The sequence below is a fragment of the Trichomycterus rosablanca genome, chromosome 9 (genome assembly GCF_030014385.1).
Source record: "Trichomycterus rosablanca isolate fTriRos1 chromosome 9, fTriRos1.hap1, whole genome shotgun sequence".
Lineage (NCBI taxonomy): Eukaryota > Metazoa > Chordata > Actinopteri > Siluriformes > Trichomycteridae > Trichomycterus > Trichomycterus rosablanca.
The window spans coordinates 26305144-26327194 of NC_085996.1; the positions used below are offsets into that span (position 1 = coordinate 26305144).

The window sequence follows — 22051 nt, forward strand, 5'->3', positions numbered from 1 at the left end:
CCCTCCTTTCACTTTTTAAAGGGAACGTCCATTATACAGATTATGGGCTTTAAATAATCAATATGTTGTTTATCACCCACATTAAAACTAAAACAGTGACAGCAGTGCTTTGTAGGTTTAAAAGTCTTAAAAACTAGCTGAAAATAGACAATAGGAGTTTTTCCTTCCATTTACATAATGGACAGTGGTAGCTCAATTGTTAAGGTACTAGACTAGTAATCAGAAGGTTGCTGGTTCAATTTCCAATACCACCACAGTTGGGCCCTTGAGCTAGACCCTTAACACTCACTTGCTTGCATTGTATTTGGTCCTAACTGTAAGTAGAACAGTGGGTTACCAACTCGAAGGTTGTAGGTTTAAATTCCAGCTTTGCCCTGCAGCCCTCGAGCAAGGCGCCGTGCAATGGTTGACACTGCGTTTTGACCCCAGTTTCCAATGAAGCTGCTATGCTGAAAAAGAATTGTATATGTTATGTATATATGACAAAAAAAGGCATTCCAGCTGTTTTTTACATCACCTCAAAATGCCATTTTGGTATCTGTGCCATGCTATCCGGAGTTTTGCGCAGACCATAATGACTGCCCTCGCTTATTCTTTGTTTTCGTTAACGGACGCAGCGTGCACACATCTGATAACCAAAATAGGAAATTTCCTTCGCGACGCTGTGCTTTGCCACCCACTTCTAATTGTTGTTGTATGTGTGTGTGGTACATGTGTTAGTTTGGAAACCCCAAGATGAAACTTCAGAGCATTTTGACTCCAGTTGCTTTTCATTAGGCTTTAGCTAAATGATCTGTTTGAGGCAGCTCACTGATAAGTGAACTGTTTATGCCAAGAAAATACTAGAATTCCTGGGAAATTGCTCTCGCCTTTCACAAAGCACTCGACCTGATGGTTAGTTAAAACAACACACTGCCAAAAAGCTTGTGATATTTGTAATGTTGTACTCGCATGTCATCAGCTGTCAGTTAAACACAATGTATGGCCAAACATATGTGAACACATCACCATAAGCTTTTTAGACCTTGGGCATACATACATATGTTGCAGCTTTACCTGTTGTGGATTTAACCACCCCCACTTCTCTGGGATCGTTTTACACAAGATTTTGGGGTGGGCTTTTGGGAATTTGTGCTTATTTACACAAAATAGCATTACTGAGGTCAGTCACTGATGTTGGACTCATCTTTTAATGCCAGATTTTAGCACAGACAGCACATACATGTGTTTTAGGTTTGTACTTTTTGTAGGAAGAATGCAGGGATGTAGATGTATGTATGTACAGAAAAACATATACACTAGTTTTTAAAATAAAATGTTTAGATAAATAGACAGACAGACAGACAGATAGATTCAACATTATTGTCATTGCTCTGCTGTCATAATAATAATAAGCATAAGAAGGAGAATAGCCAGGTATGTATAATAATAATAATGATAATAGTAATAATAATAATAGTAATAAAATGTTTGAATTGTACTGTGCAGTAAAATAACAATAAAATAATAATAATAATAATAATAAAATGTTTGAATTGTACTGTGCAGTAAAATAACAAAATAATGATAATCATAATAAAATGTTTGAATAGTACTTTGCAATAAAGTTACAATATAATAATAATAATAATAATAATAATAATAATATGCTTGAATTGTACTTTGCCGTAAAATAACAATAAAATAATAATAATAAAATGTTTGACTTGTACTGTGCAGTAAAATAACAACAAAATAACAATAAAATAATAATAATAAAATGTTTGAATAGTACTTTGCAATGAAATTACAATAAAATAATAACAATAATAATAACAATAATATGCTTGAATTGTACTCTGCAGTAAAATAACAATAAAATAATAAAAATAAAATGTTTGAATAATACTTTGCAATGAAATTACAATACAATAAAATAATAATAATGATATGCTTGAATAGTACTTTGCTATAAAATAACAACAAAACACTAAATAATAGTAATAATAATAATAATATATGTTTGAATTGTACTTTGCCGTTAATTAACAATAATATAAAAATAATAAAAATAATGTTTGAATAGTACTTTGCTTTAAAATAACAATAAAACACTTAATAAAAATGGTACTTGGTGTTAACAGGCATTTAAATAAAGTTATTAATATAGTTCATAGTTCAATAGAGTTTCATGCATTTAACCTTGTATATGAGTGATAAAGAAATGTTTAAATATGAGGACTTTACACAGTGTAGTTAAAACATAAGATCATGGGTGTTGCTATCAGTAAGGCAGTTTGTAAGTGTTGCCTTGATTTTTAAATTGACTGGTAGAATGAGAACCTGAAAATTAGGTAAGATACTCGTAGCAATTTAAAATATTAATTCAGTTGGCCGAAAGAGCCCAAAAATAGTAAAATACCATAGAAAAAAGGTCCTGGGTTTGGTTCCCAGGTGAAACAGTCTGGGTCCTTTCTGTTTAAAAGTGTGCGTATGTGTGTTTGCCCTGTGATGAACTGGCGACCTGTCCGGGGTGTTTCCTGCTTTTTCGCCCAGTGAATCAGACCCACAGTGACCCTAAATGGGATAAAGCGGTGGTTAAACAGACAATGAATAAATATCCAACAAAGAAGTTATTGTTTGATTAATGCTGTTGGTTAAAAATGTCATTTAAGTTCATTTCCGACAGCTGGTTCTTAATTCCAATTGAGACTGAAGCTGCAGTCTGGTCTAGTACAGCACTAGCATTGTCAAAATGTAAAACCAGTGCTCTCAATTTTTCTGTATTAGTGGCAACTATGCCACAGGACAAGTGTGAGCCTGTTTATTCATGACATCTGCTGCGAATCTCTCATTTACCCTTCATTAATTTACCACGCACAACTGCTTTTAGCTCATGTCCTGCAATTTAAGTGTGTCCCGAAAGAGAGAGGAAAAAATACAAAGTGGGGAATGGCATGGGCAGGATGTTCACATACCTCTCTGCTCTCATGGTGATGGCATGAACAGTAGGACAATGCCAGGCTGGCATAGCGAGGCTGGCCCAACGGGGACATACAGAGGGCCTTTCATCAACACTTGGTGAAGTGGCATGTGCACATTCAAACACACACACACACTCACTCATACACTCTTTTCAGGCTTATTTAGGCTTTGTGGTTGATGGACACTCTGTATTCTCCCATGCTGCTGCGGGTCTTGTTTTGAAGGCCCAGTGAGAGGTCAGTGTAGTTCCCACATACACTAAAACTGTGATCTGCTTTCTCATAGAGCGCTCTTTTGATTCCTTTTGTGTCAGGCTTTTAACAAATGAACTCTCTCTTTTAATTTTTAATTGTAACTTAATAGTTTGACAGGTCTGATAGGTCGATGCGTGGTGGAACTTCTCTGACCACCAAGTATTCTGCTTGGTCTTTGAATCTGAGAAGAGAACGACAGTGAAAAACATCGGAATGCACCTTTGCACCCTGTGCAGTGTTTCCCCACAGGTCTGAAATAGGGCTGGCACCGATCCGATACTCACTGGATCAGATATCGAAAGGAGAAAAAAACATGTAATCCGATACTGTTGCTTAATGTAAATAACACTTAATGTAAATAAGGCCATTGTTTGTGTGTAAAGCAAATAACACACAAAGATACGTTCCAACGTTTATTACCAGCTCACTCGGCAACTGCCGTAACAAGGTGCATCTTGCAACAGCCATTCAGAAATTGAAACACTAATCTACTTACACTTTTAGCATTTAAAAAAATCATCTACTACTGCCACATCTAAAAACACTGTTTTTAAATGATAAATTGCTCACTGAGATAAAGAAAACCTGTACTGTCCCGTCTTGGAGATATCTCACATCCTCAATGATTAATCCATTAGTGTTATGAAATGAAACAAACTACACCATTTCCTGTTTAGCCACAGACGTCCTCTTCAAAATCCAGCAGGGTTTAATAATCTTAAAACGTGACAGAACTCTTAACGGACTCAATTCTAATTGGTCCATCGCGTTTGATTGACATCCACATCTTCCAATTGTAGAAACTTTGGACGACACGTCGTAAAAGCGAGATGTGTCATGAATAAAAACAGCAGTTTTGCAGAAGTGTGATGTTGTAGGTTCTGTATTTATTCCTTTAGAATATTTGTTTCACAGTCTGAGCATTGTTATTTAGATAGCTAGTTTAACCATGGTGCATTGAGACATGTATTATTACTGCTTAGTTGTTTGAGAGGAGAAATGACTGTATCGGATTGGTATCGGTATCGGCATCGTCATCGTATCGGACATTAAAAAGTGGTATCGAGCCAGCCCTAGTCTGAAATCCACATCAGGGGAGGGGGGTGTTAGTTTGTTTTATAAAAGCATATGGGTCTGTCTGAAAATTTAGTGAGCTCTCTACATAGACGGCATTTTATGTCATCTTATGCACACTCCCATGAAGAAGGCTGTCTCAATTCTTAGATACTTTAAAATGCTGCCTACTAAGGTGCCTTAATTCGAAGTGGTAATCTGACTGAATAACGAAGGAGCATCCGATGCTTGCAGCTCTGTTTTTATTTGGTGTATATTATTAACCTTAGAATCACTAGTCCTGAATGATAAGAGGACTATTTTTTTCTTCCTTTCTTCTCTAAGGGGATATAATAAAAAATGTGGGACGAATTTAAACAAGCTTGGGATGTGCCTATTCATGCTTTTTTCACAGCCAACAACTTATTCATATGGACTACATCCATGTCTCTGAACTAAGTAACCCTCATCAAGGCTTCATCTCGCCTCTGACTGTGCTTCCTCACCGCAGCATTTACAAACACATACTTTGTTTATGCAGGTGGAGTTCTATCTTGCAGACAAGGACAAAGCTTCAGCCAGGTTTGGGGGGAAGTCATGGTACAGAATATATTGAATACAGGATTGTGGTTTGGATCAGGTTTAATGGACAGTAGTAGCCTAGTGGGTAGAGCTTTGGGCTATTAATCAGAAGATTGTCGGTTAAAATCCAGTCTCTGCTATGAAGCCACTGTTGGACCCTTGAGCAAGGTTCTTAACCCCGTCTGCTCCAGAGCGCCGTACAATGGCTGACCCTGTGCCCTAACCCCAGCCTCCAAACAAGCTGGAATATGCGGAAAAATAGTGTAATTGTACTGTACCCCTGTATATGTATATACGAGGGTTCTTCGAAAAATTTTCGCACTTTTTTTAACCATTTATTAAGAATTTCAAAAACAAATGACTTTTCTACATATTTACCTTTTGATGCATTTTTTCCAGCGTCGTACCTTTATAATGCCATCAGCAAAAAAATGGTTTTGATTGAGCGTGCAGCCACTGATGCATCACATGAAAATCTTCTTCCCCTAAAGCTTCTTTGAGCGTCCAATAAGGTGAAAATCAGATGGTGCTAAATCTGGACTATAAGCTCTCTCTCAGTCTCTCAGACACGACCAATTACTCCTCCTCCCGCCCTCACCGTTTCCAACCAAAATATTAAAGTGAGGAAACTTTTTGAAGATCCCTCATATGACAAATAAGGGCATACTTCTTCTAATGATGTTTGGGTGTCTTTTTAAAGTCAGGCCGGACCAAAATGCCTTCATCTTGCTTAAAAAACACATTCAAAAGACTCCCAAGAGCAATTTCAAGTTTAAAGAACATTTGTAAGGACTACTAAGTGAACGTTAGCTTTCAGTTACTGATGTGTCACAAGCCCTTAACCTTACAAAAATGAGATCAGACCAGTATTTCTCGCCCCTTTAAAACTGTTCCAGCTTTGTTTTTCTTGCTGTTCAGACAATTTACAACCCCTCATGAAAGCATGCACAAGAGCTCCCATCACAATATTACGTCCGTAACGTTTGCTTTGCTTTAATCGAAATATCCCGATTTATTTTTCCTGCCGGCTGCTTAGTGATAGCTGACGTGGTTTGCGGGACACGTGACGTTTTAACAAGTTTGCCATGTATGGCTTTTCAGTCCCACGTTGGCATCTCTTTTTTTTCTTCAAGTAATAAAGTTGGGTCAGAACTCTGGTTTCATAAAGCTTACCCTCCAGTCTGGGGTAATCTGTTGTGCTGATATGGTGAACATCTCTGGTGTTTGGATATTTTTATATGTTTATATATAAAAGTTTGTCTTGGCTTTTGCTTCTTCAGAGTACATCTCATCCACAAATTAAGCAACTGGCTGTTTGGGTGTCTTATTTTTAAATGTTAATTATATGATAAAATGATACCATTTATGTCAAGTGTAACTCCACCAAAGATCAATATCTGAATTGTTTTTGTCTTTCATCCTTTGTGGCTTTTTATGTTGTCCTGAATCCAAATTCCCCCTACATAGCTGCGTCCCAATAATGAAATCTTGAACAGGCTCATTAACAAGGCCAAACCTGTTAGGGGTGTACCAAGATAACTAGGGATGTCCCGATCACGTTTTTTTGTTCCCGATTCCGATCCCGATTATTAATTTTGATCCCGATCCGATACCGATTCTCAAACCGATACTTGTATTTTCTAGATATTGTCTAGATAAGAACTAGATAATACTGTTCACACAGTGCGCACTTCAAGTACATTACAGTTATTCACATTAATCCACTGTACATGTTTAACAACTAAATAGCTCTGCAGTGCTGTAGGGAAAAATGCTGCATCCAAGCTATTGCTTAATGTTTTTGTATTTTTACAAAATCAATCAAAATGAGTGAGATAATTACAGTTTTACTTTAAACTTTACATTCAAAGAAAAAAAATGTTTAATGCAGTGATACACTAAAAATGAACAGAAATCTGTGTAGCAGCTTAACTTGAATATAAGAAAAAAAGTTACTTAAAAGCATTACAGTAAAACCTGAATACCAAAATAAAATGGAAAGGCTCTTTTGTTATGAAGGAAAGCCAGTTTTTAAAGTGCTTCTATTGTGACAATGGTTTGATGGACGTTTGTACACGAAGTGAGTGTGTTTTGACCCTTTAGGCCTTCCATAGAACATGAAATAGCGTGCTTGACTCAACTGTCGGCTATTCGGTACCGTAACAGAAGTTAATAAAGTGTTCTGCTCCCGACAATATGTGAATATACTGTGCATTTATTTCTTTATTAAACGAGTGCATCACTACGTTGTTTTGTAAACCGGTGTGATCCTTAACTCACACACACTCTCACACATGAACGCAGCTCTGCTCCCACCGCCTCGTGAAACGCTCACACTGCAGACGTTACACTTCACTGTTGGACTTGTTTTACTTTTCAATTTAAAGTATTTCCACACAGCGGACATGCTGACGTAACACAAAAGATCGGGATTACGATCGGGTTTAGTAAAGCCGATACCGATCAATTAAAAAATGCCTTGATCGGCCCCGATCCCGATCTTTGAGATCGGATCGGGACATCCCTAAAGATAACAATGCTTGTCAAGAATCAAAACTCTTAAAAAACAACCCAAGTAGTTGGACACCTGACTATGAGCTTGTTGGACATCCCATTTCAACAGTACTAACAATATTAAAATTGATTTACCTCTATGTGATCTTTTCAGCTAGAACAGTAGTCACTTTTCTGAGAGAGCTTCTTATAAGTATTTGAAGTATGTCAGTGGGAATTTGTGCTTATTCAGTCTAAAGAGTATTTATATGGCGAGACACCGATGGTGGTCAAGAAAGCCTCAATTGATGTTCCAGTTCATTCCAAAGCTGGTCAGTGGGGCCGATGTCAGGGTTCTGTGCAGACCACTGGACCTTGCTTTGTGCACAGGAATGGACCATGCCTAAACTGTTGCTGCAAAGCTGGAAACATGTAATTTCCTGTCTATGATTAATTTATTACACCTGTTAGGAATTGTTCTCTGAAACACAAGAAATTAAAAATGAGTGTCCCTATACTTTCGTCCAAAAAACATTGTTTAAACTGTGATTTTATTGATGTATTTATTTTTGCATTTCTTAGTTACTGTCTCTTTTTGATTTGGCACCATTTTACGGGAACTCAGATCACCTTTCACTCCCCTCCAAAAAACTGAAGGCTGGATTAATTACTCAGAAATGTCCCCTGTACACGTTGCATTGCTGCCTTGCGCCAAGTGTTTTCAGGATAGGCTTCTGACCCATCAAATAGTTACTTAAGACTTAATAATTAATTAATTAATCTCTAATACCTGGTACTAAGCATTACATTAAAACTACTGTTAATAGGACTGAAATCAGTCCCTATCTGCAGAGATATCTTGACATTATCAAACATTAATTTTTTTGCATCATTACATGATTATATTGAAATTAAACATCATACATTGGGTAAGTACAACAAATGTTTACTAAAGCGCTCTCTAAAGGTCAGTGTTTTCTAAAGGCTTGTGCCTAATGCTGCTGGACTGCATTGTTCAAGGCTTAATGCTGCATTAACACAATGTACCTTGACAATATTGGCTGATAAGTGCTACTGCTACTATTGTCCTGCTCCTAATCAAGCCTTTTCTTTTAGCAGGTAAACAGAATAAGCACTAGCCTACAATAAAATGTTTTCACTAAGTTTAGGCATACATCATGTGTTTATTGAAGTTTAGTTAAATATAATGCTAGTAGACACTTTGAAATGTAGGTTTACTAGTCTGTCTAAATACTATGTATAAGAATTCTTTGATTACAACAGTCGTGAAGGCTCAGGTAAGTGTGTGTGATGACATGCCCGGCGTGGCGTGTGTTTGTGTGTGTTCTGCACAGTCATGCTGCCCTCCATGGTGCTGCACAAGTCTACGGTACATCCATACCAGCGAAGCTTCTTCTGCTCAGACGACAGCATCCGCTACTCCTATAAGAGCAGCACTGTGCCCTCTTCTGTGCTGATGGCTGTGGGCATCCTCCTGCCCCTCGCCAGCGTAAGTGCCCCAATCCGGGGGCATCTGACTGGGGGCATGGTGCCAGGCAAGCTTTGGAATGGCATGGAAGGTCTAGGCCTTTAAAAATGTGTTATACAAATATATAATTACATAATTTATATATATATATATATATATATATATATATATATATATATATATATGTATATATATATATATATATATATACAGTGTATCACAAAAGTGAGTACACCCCTCACATTTCTGCAGATATTTAAGTATATCTTTTCATGGGACAACACTGACAAAATGACACTTTGACACAATGAAAAGTAGTCTGTGTGCAGCTTATATAACAGTGTAAATTTATTCTTCCCTCAAAATAACTCAATATACAGCCATTAATGTCTAAACCACCGGCAACAAAAGTGAGTACACCCCTAAGAGACTACACGCCTAAATGTCCAAATTGAGCACTGCTTGTCATTTTCCCTCCAAAATGTCAAGTGATTTGTTAGTGTTACTAGGTCTCAGGTGTGCATAGGGAGCAGGTGTGTTCAATTTAGTAGTACAGCTCTCACACTCTCTCATACTGGTCACTGAAAGTTCCAACATGGCACCTCATGGCAAAGAACTCTCTGAGGATCTTAAAAGACGAATTGTTGCGCTACATGAAGATGGCCAAGGCTACAAGAAGATTGCCAACACCCTGAAACTGAGCTGCAGCACAGTGGCCAAGATCATCCAGCGTTTTAAAAGAGCAGGGTCCACTCAGAATAGACCTCGCGTTGGTCGTCCAAAGAAGCTGAGTGCACGTGCTCAGCGTCACATCCAACTGCTGTCTTTGAAAGATAGGCGCAGGAGTGCTGTCAGCATTGCTGCAGAGATTGAAAAGGTGGGGGGTCAGCCTGTCAGTGCTCAGACCATACGCCGCACACTACATCAAATTGGTCTGCATGGCTGTCACCCCAGAAGGAAGCCTCTTCTGAAGTCTCTACACAAGAAAGCCCGCAAACAGTTTGCTGAAGACATGTCAACAAAGGACATGGATTACTGGAACCATGTCCTATGGTCTGATGAGACCAAGATTAATTTGTTTGGTTCAGATGGTCTCAAGCATGTGTGGCGGCAATCAGGTGAGGAGTACAAAGATAAGTGTGTCATGCCTACAGTCAAGCATGGTGGTGGGAATGCCATGGTCTGGGGCTGCATGAGTGCAGCAGGTGTTGGGGAGTTACATTTCATTGACGGACACATAAACTCCAATATGTACTGTGAAATACTGAAGCAGAGCATGATCCCCTCACTCCGGAAACTGGGTCGCAGGGCAGTGTTCCAGCATGATAATGACCCCAAACACACCTCTAAGACGACCACTGCTTTATTGAAGAGGCTGAGGGTAAAGGTGATGGACTGGCCAAGCATGTCTCCAGACCTAAACCCAATAGAACATCTTTGGGGCATCCTCAAGCGGAAGGTGGAGGAGCGCAAAGTCTCGAATATCCGCCAGCTCCGTGATGTCGTCATGGAGGAGTGGAAAAGCATTCCAGTGGCAACCTGTGAAGCTCTGGTAAACTCCATGCCCAGGAGAGTTAAGGCAGTTCTGGGAAATAATGGTGGCCACACAAAATATTGACACTTCAGGAACTTTCACTAAGGGGTGTACTCACTTTTGTTGCCGGTGGTTTAGACATTAATGGCTGTATATTGGGTTATTTTGAGGGAAGAATACATTTACACTGTTATATAAGCTGCACACAGACTACTTTTCATTGTGTCAAAGTGTCATTTAGTCAGTGTTGTCCCATGAAAAGATATACTTCAATATCTGCAGAAATGTGAGGGGTGTACTCACTTTTGTGATACACTGTATACTGTATATAGAAAAAAAAATGCTATATTTTAAAGGGCTATATACAGTATATGCCCTTTTAAAGAATAGTTCACTGAGTCACCAGGTCCACTCAAGGTAACAGGAAAAATCATTTCCACACAGGGTTTAATCTAGGATAGTGTCTAGCTCTTTTGAAGGCCACCTTCCATGCCAGACGCTCTCCACCTTTCCTGGCGTATCCCATGATCCTTGGCTGCCGTGCGTGCTGTGCTGTGCCACCTTGCCCTCTGTGCGTTTGTCTTTCTGTTTGTCTCTGTGACTGACCTGAGGCATCTCTCTCTCTCTCCCTCTCTTTCTGTGTCTCGCTGTAGCTGGCCTGCCCTTGCTGTTAATTGAAACTAGCATGATCGAGCCGTACAGCCGCGGGTTTTACTGCAGTGACCAGTCCATCCAGTACCCCTATAAAAACGGAGAAACCATAAGCGATGCCGTGCTCTGTCTCGCTGGCATTCTTATTGCCATCTTCCCTGTAAGTGATCCTCTCATAATATATGCAGTATATCATCATAACCCCCCCTCCCCCATACATATAGATTCTCATCCCTAATTAACCATATTTTAGTAGAGAAGAAATGTTATGGAAATAAGTAGCTGCCTAATCACGTACAACTCCATTCATGAACCATTAAACTAATATCCATCATTCAAAGAGAAAACAGGATCAAATCTGTGCGAGTTTATCATGGTCAGCGGTCTCTTGCTTTTAGACATCTTCTCATGGTCTTTCTTGCATTGATTTATTTTTGTAACTGGTGTTTAATTTGAGAAATGAATCACCAGAAGTGGAACATTACTTATGTTTAATTAATGGAAACTACATTTTACAGATAGAAAATCGTAAAAAAAAAAAAAAAATTAAAAATAAAAAAAGATAAAACTAAGGAATTATTTGCCATTTAAGGAAAATAATTCCTGTTTTATCTCCCATATTGGATTAAAAATAATTGCCAATGACTCCCGCACAATACAAAAAGGAATAATTTGACATTTAAGGCAAATGATTCCTGTTTTATCTCCCATTTTGGATTAAAAATAATTGGCAATAACTCCAGCAGGATTAAAAAAAGGATTTAATAAAGAATCATTTGCCAATTAAGGAAAATAATTTAAGGAAAATAATTGTCGATGACTCCCGCAGGATAAAAAAAAAAAGATAAAAATAAGGAATCATTTGCCTTTTTTATCCCCCATATTTGATACAAAATAATTACCAATGATTACCAAATAAGGATCAAAGTAAGAAATCATTTACCGTTTAAGACAATTTATTCTTTTTTTTTTACCTCCCATTTTGAATTCAAAATAATTGCCATTGACTCCCGCAGGATAAAAATAAGGAATTATTTGCCACTTAAGACAAGTGATTTCTTTTTTACCTCCCATTTTGAATTCAAAATAATTGCCAATGACTCCCGCAGGATAAAAAAGGATGGAAATAAGGAATCATTTGCTATTTAAGACAAATGATTCCTTTTTTATCTCCCATATTGAATTCAAAATAATTGCCAATGACTCCCGCAGGATAAAAAAGGATAGAAATAAGGAATCATTTGCTATTTAAGACAAATGATTCCTTTTTTACCTCCCATTTTGAAATCAAAATAATTGCCAAAGACTCCCGCAAGATAAAAAAGGATAGAAATAAGGAATCATTTGCTATTTAAGACAAATGATTCCTTTTTTACCTCCCATATTGGATTCAAAATAATTGCCTATGACTCTCACAGGATTAAAAAAAAAAGAATCGAAGTAAGGAATCATTTAGCGTTTAAGACATATTGAATTCAAAATAATTGGCAATGACTCCTACAGGATACAACAGCCACCAGTTTGGGAGGATGAGAGCTAACAAGTTCCCTCCAAGACAACATAAAGCCATTCACAACTATTTCGTTCCAAACTGAAAGACAGTTGACTGCTCCTGACCTTAGTTCGCATCATTCTGCTTTATAGAGTAAAGAAAGGGCAATGCTGCTCTTGTAGACATTTGGTTACATGGGTATGGCATCATTAGTGCTTAAATCCACAATTAGGTTCCAGATTTAAATCAGTCTGAGCTAATCTGTGTAAATCACATTTCTCACATGCAATACCTATTTAGGACAACCTGTCAAATTAGATCTGGTCTAAACCAGAATACACAGTCCTGCAGCTGTTAGGCTGCTGACTGGACTTTATCAGAAATCAAGATTTAACTTAGCATCTGTGACAACCCAAGACTAAAATAAAGGATCTAGTTCTGGCACGGATGGGTATGTAGGGTATGTTTTAGACAGATTATACCAGACTAGAAGAACAATAAGACGTCTAATATCTATCGCATATCGGAAACAGGATCACATGTGACTCATGAGCACGAGGCTATTAGATGTAGCACCAAACTATAAGCCGTCCCATAGAAAGACATGCAATGACATGGATCTGGGCATAGTGATTAAATCTGGGTGTATGTGTGTGTCTGTCTGTATTGGTGTGTATATGTTTACACTGTACACACAGCTGCACATAATTAGCACCGTCTCCAGTCTTAGATTTGTTAAGCCTCAGGGATAAGGCCTTCACCACAGTAGAGTCTGACATAGACTTAAAGACACAGCCAGTCATTTAAAGATGTAACAATTAAGCTGTAATTGGTTGACTGTAAGAGTTGCGTATGTAACAGTCGGGGCATCATTCAGTCACCAATATAACCCTCAACTCCTAATCCACAGCTGTTATGTTTATAAAAAGATCACCCTATATTTTATGCCACATAAAAGTCATCACTAAATGTCACCACTTACAGAGAGGCAGGTCATGCTCATAGTCATAAACCTGTTCTCCTGTTCCTTTCACTCATCTCTCTCTCTCTCTGTGTTTTATATGTGGGTTTTATTGACTTATTTTTAATCTGCATGCACATCTAACACCCATCATGCATGTCTAGGACCTGACCATTATGAATGTTTGGATTGTTTACAACTAAATGGGATTTCTTTTTTTTAACCCAATGTTTATGTGTACTGTTATTACCATGGACAAAACTTTTGGCATTAACTTTTAGTATGTCACACAAAAAACCTTATAAGAAAGTTTTTTCTGGGGCTGTTGCTGCTGTTGAAATAACTTTACCCCAGTCCTCTACAGTCCAATCCCTGTATTTCCTATTTTTCTTGAAGAGAAGTGGCTTTTGCCTCGGCCGCTCAGGTGGCACAGCGGTAAAAACACACGCTGCAACCAGAGCTGGATCTCGAATACATCATATCGAATCTCAGCTCTGCCTGCCGCCTAAGGCTGAGCGGCCACATGAACAACGATTGGCATCTGCACAGAGATGAGAAAAGAATGCTCTCAGGGTGTGTCTCTCCGTACACAACGCTGAGCTGCACTGCACTCGTTAAAGTATAGGTGATAAGATGCATACGGCATGCTATGGTCCATGGTAATTAAACATATCCTTCAATGTTGCATGAAATGATTTCCCTTAAAACACCAATTAAACTTGCATTGTGTTGTCCGACATGCTAACATCAACGTAAATAATCCATAAATGTCTTGTTTTTTCCACACACCCACAGATTGTGATTGGCGAGTGCTATAGGATCCATTGCCTGAAGCAGGGCTCGCACTCTTTCGTGGGGAACCCGTATATCTCTGCGCTTTATAGGCAGTTGGGCGTCTTTATCTTCGGCTGCGCCGTCAGCCAGTCGTTCACGGACATCGCTAAGGTTTCGGTGGGCCGACTGAGGCCGCACTTTCTGGACGTATGCAAGCCAAACTACTCACAGATCAACTGCTCCGCTGGATATATCACTGACTACGTATGTTTGGGTGACCCTAGCAAGGTGCAGGAGGCAAGGTAAGACACTCTGCACTCTACATTCTGCTTCACTCCGCCCCAGATAAACTGTGTTATATTTGAACTATATAAAATTAGACTAGACTTTTTGGTGCACTACTTGGCAACCAGTATGCTGTCACGTATTCAGACTTTACAGACAAGCTTTGCCTGTATTATCAGAGGATGCAACCTTCTTAAAACATTAAGTCAGATTTGTGTTCTACACTCGTGGCCAAAAGTTTTAAGACAGATTTTGGTTTACACCAAGTTTGCTGCTTCAGTGTTTTTAGATCTTTTGTAAAGAAAGTAACTTCACCCCAGTCCTCTACAGTTCAATCCCTGTATTACCTCCAGAATGTCAGTCTGTCCTTGATGTTTTTCTTGAAGAAAAGTGGCTTTTTTGCTGCCTTTCTTGACACTAGGCCATCCTCCAAAAGCCCTCGCCTCACTCTGCATGCAGTTGCACTTAAAAGATGGTCCAGGCACTTCTTCACAGCAATTGAACCTCTCCTTGAAGTTCTTGATGGTCGGATAAATGGTTGATTTAGGTGCAATCTTAGAAACAGCGATGTCCTTGCCTGTGAAGCCGTTTAGCTCCAAAGCAATGATGACTGCACATATTTTTTTGGAGTTAACCAGGGTTAACAAAAGAAGCCAATGGTTTTAAGCACCACCCCAGTCAATACTCTTTCATTTTCACCACAGTAGACAGTACACTTTCTTCTGAGCTAACGAGAAGATCACTGAAATGATGTAAGCAGGATGTTTTTTGGCAGGGCTAGTTAATTTTCATGGCAAGGAGAGACTTTGCAATACATTTTTAAATAATCTAATCACTCTTAATAACAGTGTAGAGTTAATACAAATTACCATTATAAAACTGAAGCAGCAAACATTGTGAAAACCAAAGTTTGTGTGAGTCTCAAAACTTTTGGCCACGACTGTACAACTATTGCCTGTGATGTAGTTAAAATGTCTAGGAGTAACAACTCAGCTTTAAAACATGTTAGTTTACAGAAAAGGAATGTTAATTAAGTCTTAAAGAACATATGGCATAAAATTGTATGTCCTTGGCATCAACATCAGAAGACAAACTGTTTAATTGAAGCCATATGAATTGGGTTTTAATGCCTGAGTAGCTGCACACAAGCCAAAGATCATCATGTGCAATGCCACATGTCAGATAAACTGGTGTAAAAGCACATTGTTTTTAAACTCTTGAACAGCAAAAATTAATTATATTGTTTGTTTTAGGTTGCACTTATGCACCATTTAAGGTTGATGGTCTTATCAATGAATCCAATATGAATAAACTTAGCTTGTTTCTTAGGATAAATGGAAACGTCTAGAAACTTGTGACAAAAAGGACAAATATAATTGTATTGTTGGATTGTTTGTACTCACTAACATTTTGGCGTTTAATGAATTGTCTTTATTTGTTATCTTTTCAGGAAGTCATTCTTCTCTGGACATGCTTCATTTTCCATGTTTACCATGCTGTACCTAGTGGTAAGTACATATGCACACTTGCAACTGCTCTCCTGCTGTAAATGTGTTTTGTCCTCATTGAAGATTTGGTCTTCAGCTGTGGAACCCAGTTAGACACCTTAATCATTTTTATTTATACTTCCTTTTATTATTCTTACTCAGCTTTTGCTTGTATTCACTTCAGATGTAGACTCCAAAGGCAGACTTTTTTGCTATTATTCTTTTGTTTTTACAGATGTTAGCTCTTTGACCATATTAGCAACCAGTATTACCAGTATTAGCATAGTTGTAAGTCTTAGAGCATATTCCATGGTACAACTTCATCTGTGGCAGCACATTGGCACATCTGTTTGAGTGGGCACCTAATATGCTATACAGCAAATTTACATTAGTAAGAAAGAACAACTTCATATTGAGTAGTGAATCTTTAATAACCTACAAAGCATTAAAGTGCAGATTAATATGCCAATAATGGCAACATTGTGTATTGAGATATCTCCCAAAAATCAATTAAATATATTTAGCAAAACTGCTTCCCACACCCACACTTCTACCCGCCCACTTCCTTTTTTTAAATTATAGATGAAACCTGTTTTTCTCTATAAAACCTACTTTACAAGTCTCGCCTCAGGTCATGGGTCCGCCATGGTTTCTCGCCTCAGCCTTTATTTTTTTTTTCTTCTCACTCAGGCATTTCCTTCTAGATGCCCCACCAGAACTTCCACCCTCTTAGCTGTAGCTTTTAAAAGCATTGAAGTAGGGCAGATAAAAGGTGGGGGCAGTGGAACCTGTTTGGTAATGAATGTGGCCAGCTGTGTGTTCCCACTCTTGGGGGAGATTGGGTAGAAGTGTGTGAGAGGGCAGTGCGTGGCAGGGTATGGGGATGTGTGTGGCCACAGAGGACCTGTAGGGGGGAGCTGTTTTTAATATGTGACTGACAGCCTCAGAAAACAGTTAATATGCATTGCCAGGAATTGTTTCTATACACTATTTAGCCCAAAGTTCCTATTATTGAGAGTGTTTCAGCCAAACCTATTGCAGGTATATGAGTTATATAAAATATATTCATTTATTCATTCATTGTCTGTTTTACCATCGCTGTATCATATTTATGTTCACGGTGGGTCCAGTGGCAGGAAACAGGTCACTGACTGTTGTTCTGGTCTCAAAGCATTTATAAAGTCAAAGAAAAGTTGAAGTATTGATAGATACATTATGAGCACTGACAGGTAAAGTGAATAACACTGATTATCTCTTCATCACGGCACCTGTTAGTGGGTGGGATATATTAGGCAGCAAGTGAACATTTTATCCTCAAAGTTGATGTGTTAGAAACAGGAAAAATGAACAATGGAACCACAATGGAAATAAGTCTATGGACTTTTTGTGTTATCCCTGACTGTTTCAGTTTTTTATAGGAGGTATTGTATCTATTTATAAAATATGAAATGGTTCAATAAAATCAAATCAAATCAAATCAAACAAGCGTAAGCATTTGAGTTTGACAAGGGCCAAATTGTGATGGCTAGTCGACTGGGTCAGAGCATCTCCAAAACTGCAGCTCTTGTGGGGTGTTCCCGGTCTGCAGTGGACAGTATCTATCAAATGTGCCTCAAGAAAGGAACAGTGGTAAACCGGCGACAGAGTCATGGGCGGCCAAGGCTCATAGATGCACGTGGGGAGCGAAGGCTGGCCTGTGTGGTTCGATCCAACAGACGAGCTACTGTAGCTCAAACTGCGGGAGAAGTTAATGCTGGTTCTGATAGAAAGGTGTCAGAATACACAGTGCATCGCAGTTTGTTGTGTATATGGCTGCATATCCGCAGACCAGTCAGGGTGCCCATGCTGACTTGTGCATCGGAACTGGACCATGGAGCAATGGAAGAAGGTGGCCTGTTCTGATGGGCGAGTGCGTGTGCATCGCTTACCTGGGGAACACGTTGTATTCCCTGATGGCTGTGGCCACTTTCAGCAGGATAATGCGTCCTGCCACAAAGCAAAAATGGTTCAGGAATGGTTTGAGGAGCCCAACAACGAGTTTGAGGTGTTGACTTGGCCTCCATGTTCCCCAGATCTCAATCCAATCGAGCATCTGTGGGATGTGCTGGACAAACAAGTCTGATCCATGGAGGCCTCACCTCATAACTTACAGGAGTTTAAGGATCTGCTGCTAACAACTTGGTGCCAAATACCACAGCACACCTTCAGGGGTCTAGTGGAGTCCATGCTTCGACAGATCAGGGCTGTTTTGGCAGCAAAAGGGGGACCAACACAATATTAGGAAGGTGGCCATAATGTTATGCCTAATTGGTGTACATACAATGTGCACATACTGTATATAATAAGCAGTGAGCAAAAAATATCTTAAGTAACGAGGTGGAGAATACACGGAGTAATAAACAAGATGCACTGATAGACATAACATGCTATATATTGTTTTATATTGTAATATCTTTGTCTACTCTCTGAGAATCAGTGACAGCATGATATGGACCCCACCCCTTACTGTCACTTTTTCCTATCTATTTACATTAGCTTTAAACCAGTCTGCCAGGAATCCCCTTCACCCCCCACTATCTTCTCTTGTTAACTCCATTAGGCTCTTAGGTGTCCTGGTTTTCACAGACATTTTTATTTGGTAGAGTATAGTAAACATCCTTACAGTGTATTATGTTAGATTTTATCAGTTTCCCTCTACATCAGCGGAGGATCAGTCCTCCAGTGAAGTCGCCAGTGGCTATGAAGCAGTGTAATTAAAACCTTTGTTCTTAATGCCAGCTGCACATTTCACATTTTTCAGCCTCACTTTTCAGCTGCCAGCCCATTTTGTGGAGGTGCAAAAGTTTCCATGTGGTCTGAAACTAGAAACTGATCTGGCTGGTCTTTCATGCTCCCTGCATCCTCCAAGAACATTTTATTATATTCTGTAAGACTATATTGTGAGACTATATCTATTGGCCACTGATTGTAGTGTGCAGTGCACTATTCAATGGGGTGTAGTGTGTATTCATTCGGGTTCAAATCTAGCCTTAAGTGTCAAGTCAGCAGCTTTCAAGTTTAGATTTAAGTCATATCTGCTTTTCAAGTTTGGACTTAAGATCAAATTAGGTTCTTTATACAAGGTCTTGCTTATATAAAGTGGTTGCCATTATTTTTTTTAAATGATCAGCGAGACTCTTCAGGTTAACTTTCAGGGCAAAGATACAGTAAGTCCAAGTCAAAGACTCCAGTACTAAATCAAGACTTACATATTATATCATTGGTACTAGGTAACACAAAGCTAGTGTCCTTTTCCCACGTCTTAGCAGTTGTGCCTAAACTTACATTGCTTCTTCTTTCCCTTGTCAAACCAGTTTTGGGGTGAGACCAATGGCATTGCCAATAAGTCTTCCGCTACTGGGGACTCCAGTCGCGTCTAAGGACAAATGCTCCCTTCGACACATGTGCAGTCCACGACCCGCTCTTATTCGCCCATACTTCGGTTGATTCATGTGTGAGACCAGTTACACACTGATTTCTGCATTTATCCACTTCTGTACAGGCACCTCAAGCTACTAGCCAGGGTTGTTACAGAGCGTCGACAACTCCACCCCGCCCCCTTTTTTTTGCTTTTTATTTTTCACCTTTTTCTCCCCCTTTTAGCGCATCCAATTGTTCAATTTGCATCGTGCTTCCTCTCTGTCTATGCCGAACCCTACCCTGACCGAGGAGATCGAAGCTAACCCATATCCCCTCCGAAACATGGGCAGCAGCCGGATGCATTTTTGCCACCCACACATTGATGAGTTTGGTGCCACCTAGCGTTGCATGCGGAGAGACACGCCCTAAGGGCACTCTTCCTCATCTCTGTGCAGGCGCCTCTAATCAGCCGGCAGAGGTCGTAATCGCATTCTGACAGAGAGAGACCCACATCCAGTTCTTTGTCCTACCCCCCAACTGAGCAACCGGCCAATCGTTGCTCATACAGCCACTCAGCCTCGAACAGGTGAGGCAGAGCTGGATTCGATACGAGGTACTCAGAATCCAGCTCTGGTTGCAGCGTGTCTTTTTACCGCTGCGCCACCTGAGCGGCCTCCACCCCCTTTTTAGTCCGGTCTTTTACCACCCAGTGCTGCAGGCTGTGCTTACCAACTGTGTCTGCTAAGGGTTGCCTAGATGACCGGTAGCAGAGCTGAGAATCCTAGCGCTGGTGTGCTAGTGGAATATCCTGGGCACAGTTCATTGTATTTTATTAGAAATTCGAACCAGCATGATGATTAACAACTTTAGGCAGTATATTTGTGTTTTGTGTGTGCTGGCAAAGCCGTGTCTTAAGATTTTGCCCCGTGATTAGGTTATTTCTAGCCTTTTACTAACCTCCAGCTTCACAACTCGTGTTCTGGATTGAGGCAGTAAGAGGAATCAAAGCAGTGTCCAAACCACACAAGTCAGCTGCTAGAGTAAGGAAATCACAGGATACAGCTGAGAGAACCCAAACACTGTTCTCAGCAAAGGACTAAGATGGAATTTGTGATGCAGTGAGGTTCAGGGAGCGTACAGAATATCAACCTGTGTCATTACTTTCAATTTTGTGGTCTTGTTGAAAGTGAGTTTAATTGACCGTGTTACTGTTTTTAAGCCTGACCTCCTAGGAGTAGGACAAAATAATATACACTGATCAGGCATAACATTAAAACCACCTCCTTATTTCTGCACTCACTGTCTAGTTTATTAGCTCCACTTACCATATAGAAGCACTTTGTAGTTCTACAATTACTGACTGTAGTCCATCTGTTTCTCTACATGCTTTGTTAGCCCCCTTTTATGCTGTTCTTCAATGGTCAGGACCCCCACAGAGTAGGTATTATTTAAGTGGTGGATCATTCTAAGCACTGCAGTGACACTGACATGGTTGTGGTGTGTTAGTGTGTGTTGTGCTGGTATGAGTGTCCACCCACTGTCCACACTATTAGACTCTTCTACCTAGTTGGTCCACCTTGTAGATGTAAAGTCAGAGACGATCGCCCATCTATTGCTGCTGTTTGAGTTGGTCATCTTCTAGACCTTCATCAGTGGTCACAGGATGCTGCCCACGGGGCGCTGTTGGCTGGATTTATTTGGTTGGTGGACTATTCTCAGTCCAGCAGGGACAGTGAGGTTTTTAAAAACTCCATAAGTATTGCTGTGTCTTATCCACTCATACCAGTGTCACTGCAGTGCTAAGAATGACCCACCACCCAAATAATACCTGCTCTTTAGTGATCCTGGGAGAGTCCTGATCATTGAAGAACAGCATGAAAGGGGGCTAACAAAGCATACAGAGAAACAGATGTACTACAGTCAGTAATTGTATTGCTATTATGAGCATATTAAAGAACTACCAAATTTTAGGTTTATATTATTCCACACTTAAATTTCACCATATTGGAAATGATTGAATGACGTTAAAATAATGGTTTGACATGGACCGGTCTCTTCCACACTTTCTTCCAGCCAAATGAGTTCAATTTCTCTGTTTTTGTTTCTCCACTTTCCTCGTCTCTTTACTTTTCCATTGCACCTGCAGTGGCATCCGCCCAAACAGGGCAGGAGGTTCTAACACTGGGTCTAAATTTTTACTACACATGGGTTTAATGCTCATCCAGAGACTCACTAGACGAAAAGCAACCATGCAGGTTGAAAAATAGCGGTTTAATTTTCCACTGCGCCAGTCAGAGTGTTCGTTTTCTTTCACTCAGCGCTTATCACATGGGGTAATCCACCCGCCTGCAGGCACGGAAAGAGCATATCAGGAAGACAAAGCATGTTATCTGCTGGATGAGTGTGTTATGTCTTATGTGGCTGTGTGTATGTGTGACACCGCACTCCGGGATAAGAGTATCAGGGACTCACTTTGTCTAATATCCACACCCAGCTTCCAGTGGAGATCAAGGGCTTCAAACACCACAAGGAGCATCTTCGTTACTCGGACTTTATCTGAGCCCTGATAGGCCAGAGCTGTATCTAAGTTCGGAAGAGTGTGTCTTCAGATGCACTCTGTTATCAGCTCTTGG

General features: G+C 39.7%; 1 protein-coding gene across 3 annotated transcripts in view; it reads left to right on the forward strand.

The window, feature by feature from the left end:
• The window catches only part of plpp3 (phospholipid phosphatase 3), a 67554-nt gene that overhangs the window by 22036 nt on the left and 23467 nt on the right, over positions 1–22051 (forward strand). For 2 of the 3 annotated variants that reach the window (XM_063002163.1, XM_063002164.1), the window contains exons 2-4: positions 8702–8856; positions 14269–14549; positions 15983–16040. In XM_063002163.1, coding sequence (XP_062858233.1) covers positions 8702–8856; positions 14269–14549; positions 15983–16040 — 494 coding nt within the window. Of the gene's footprint in view, positions 1–8701; positions 8857–11022; positions 11181–14268; positions 14550–15982; positions 16041–22051 lie in introns of all 3 variants that reach the window. The other variant, XM_063002162.1, reaches the window with a different exon arrangement.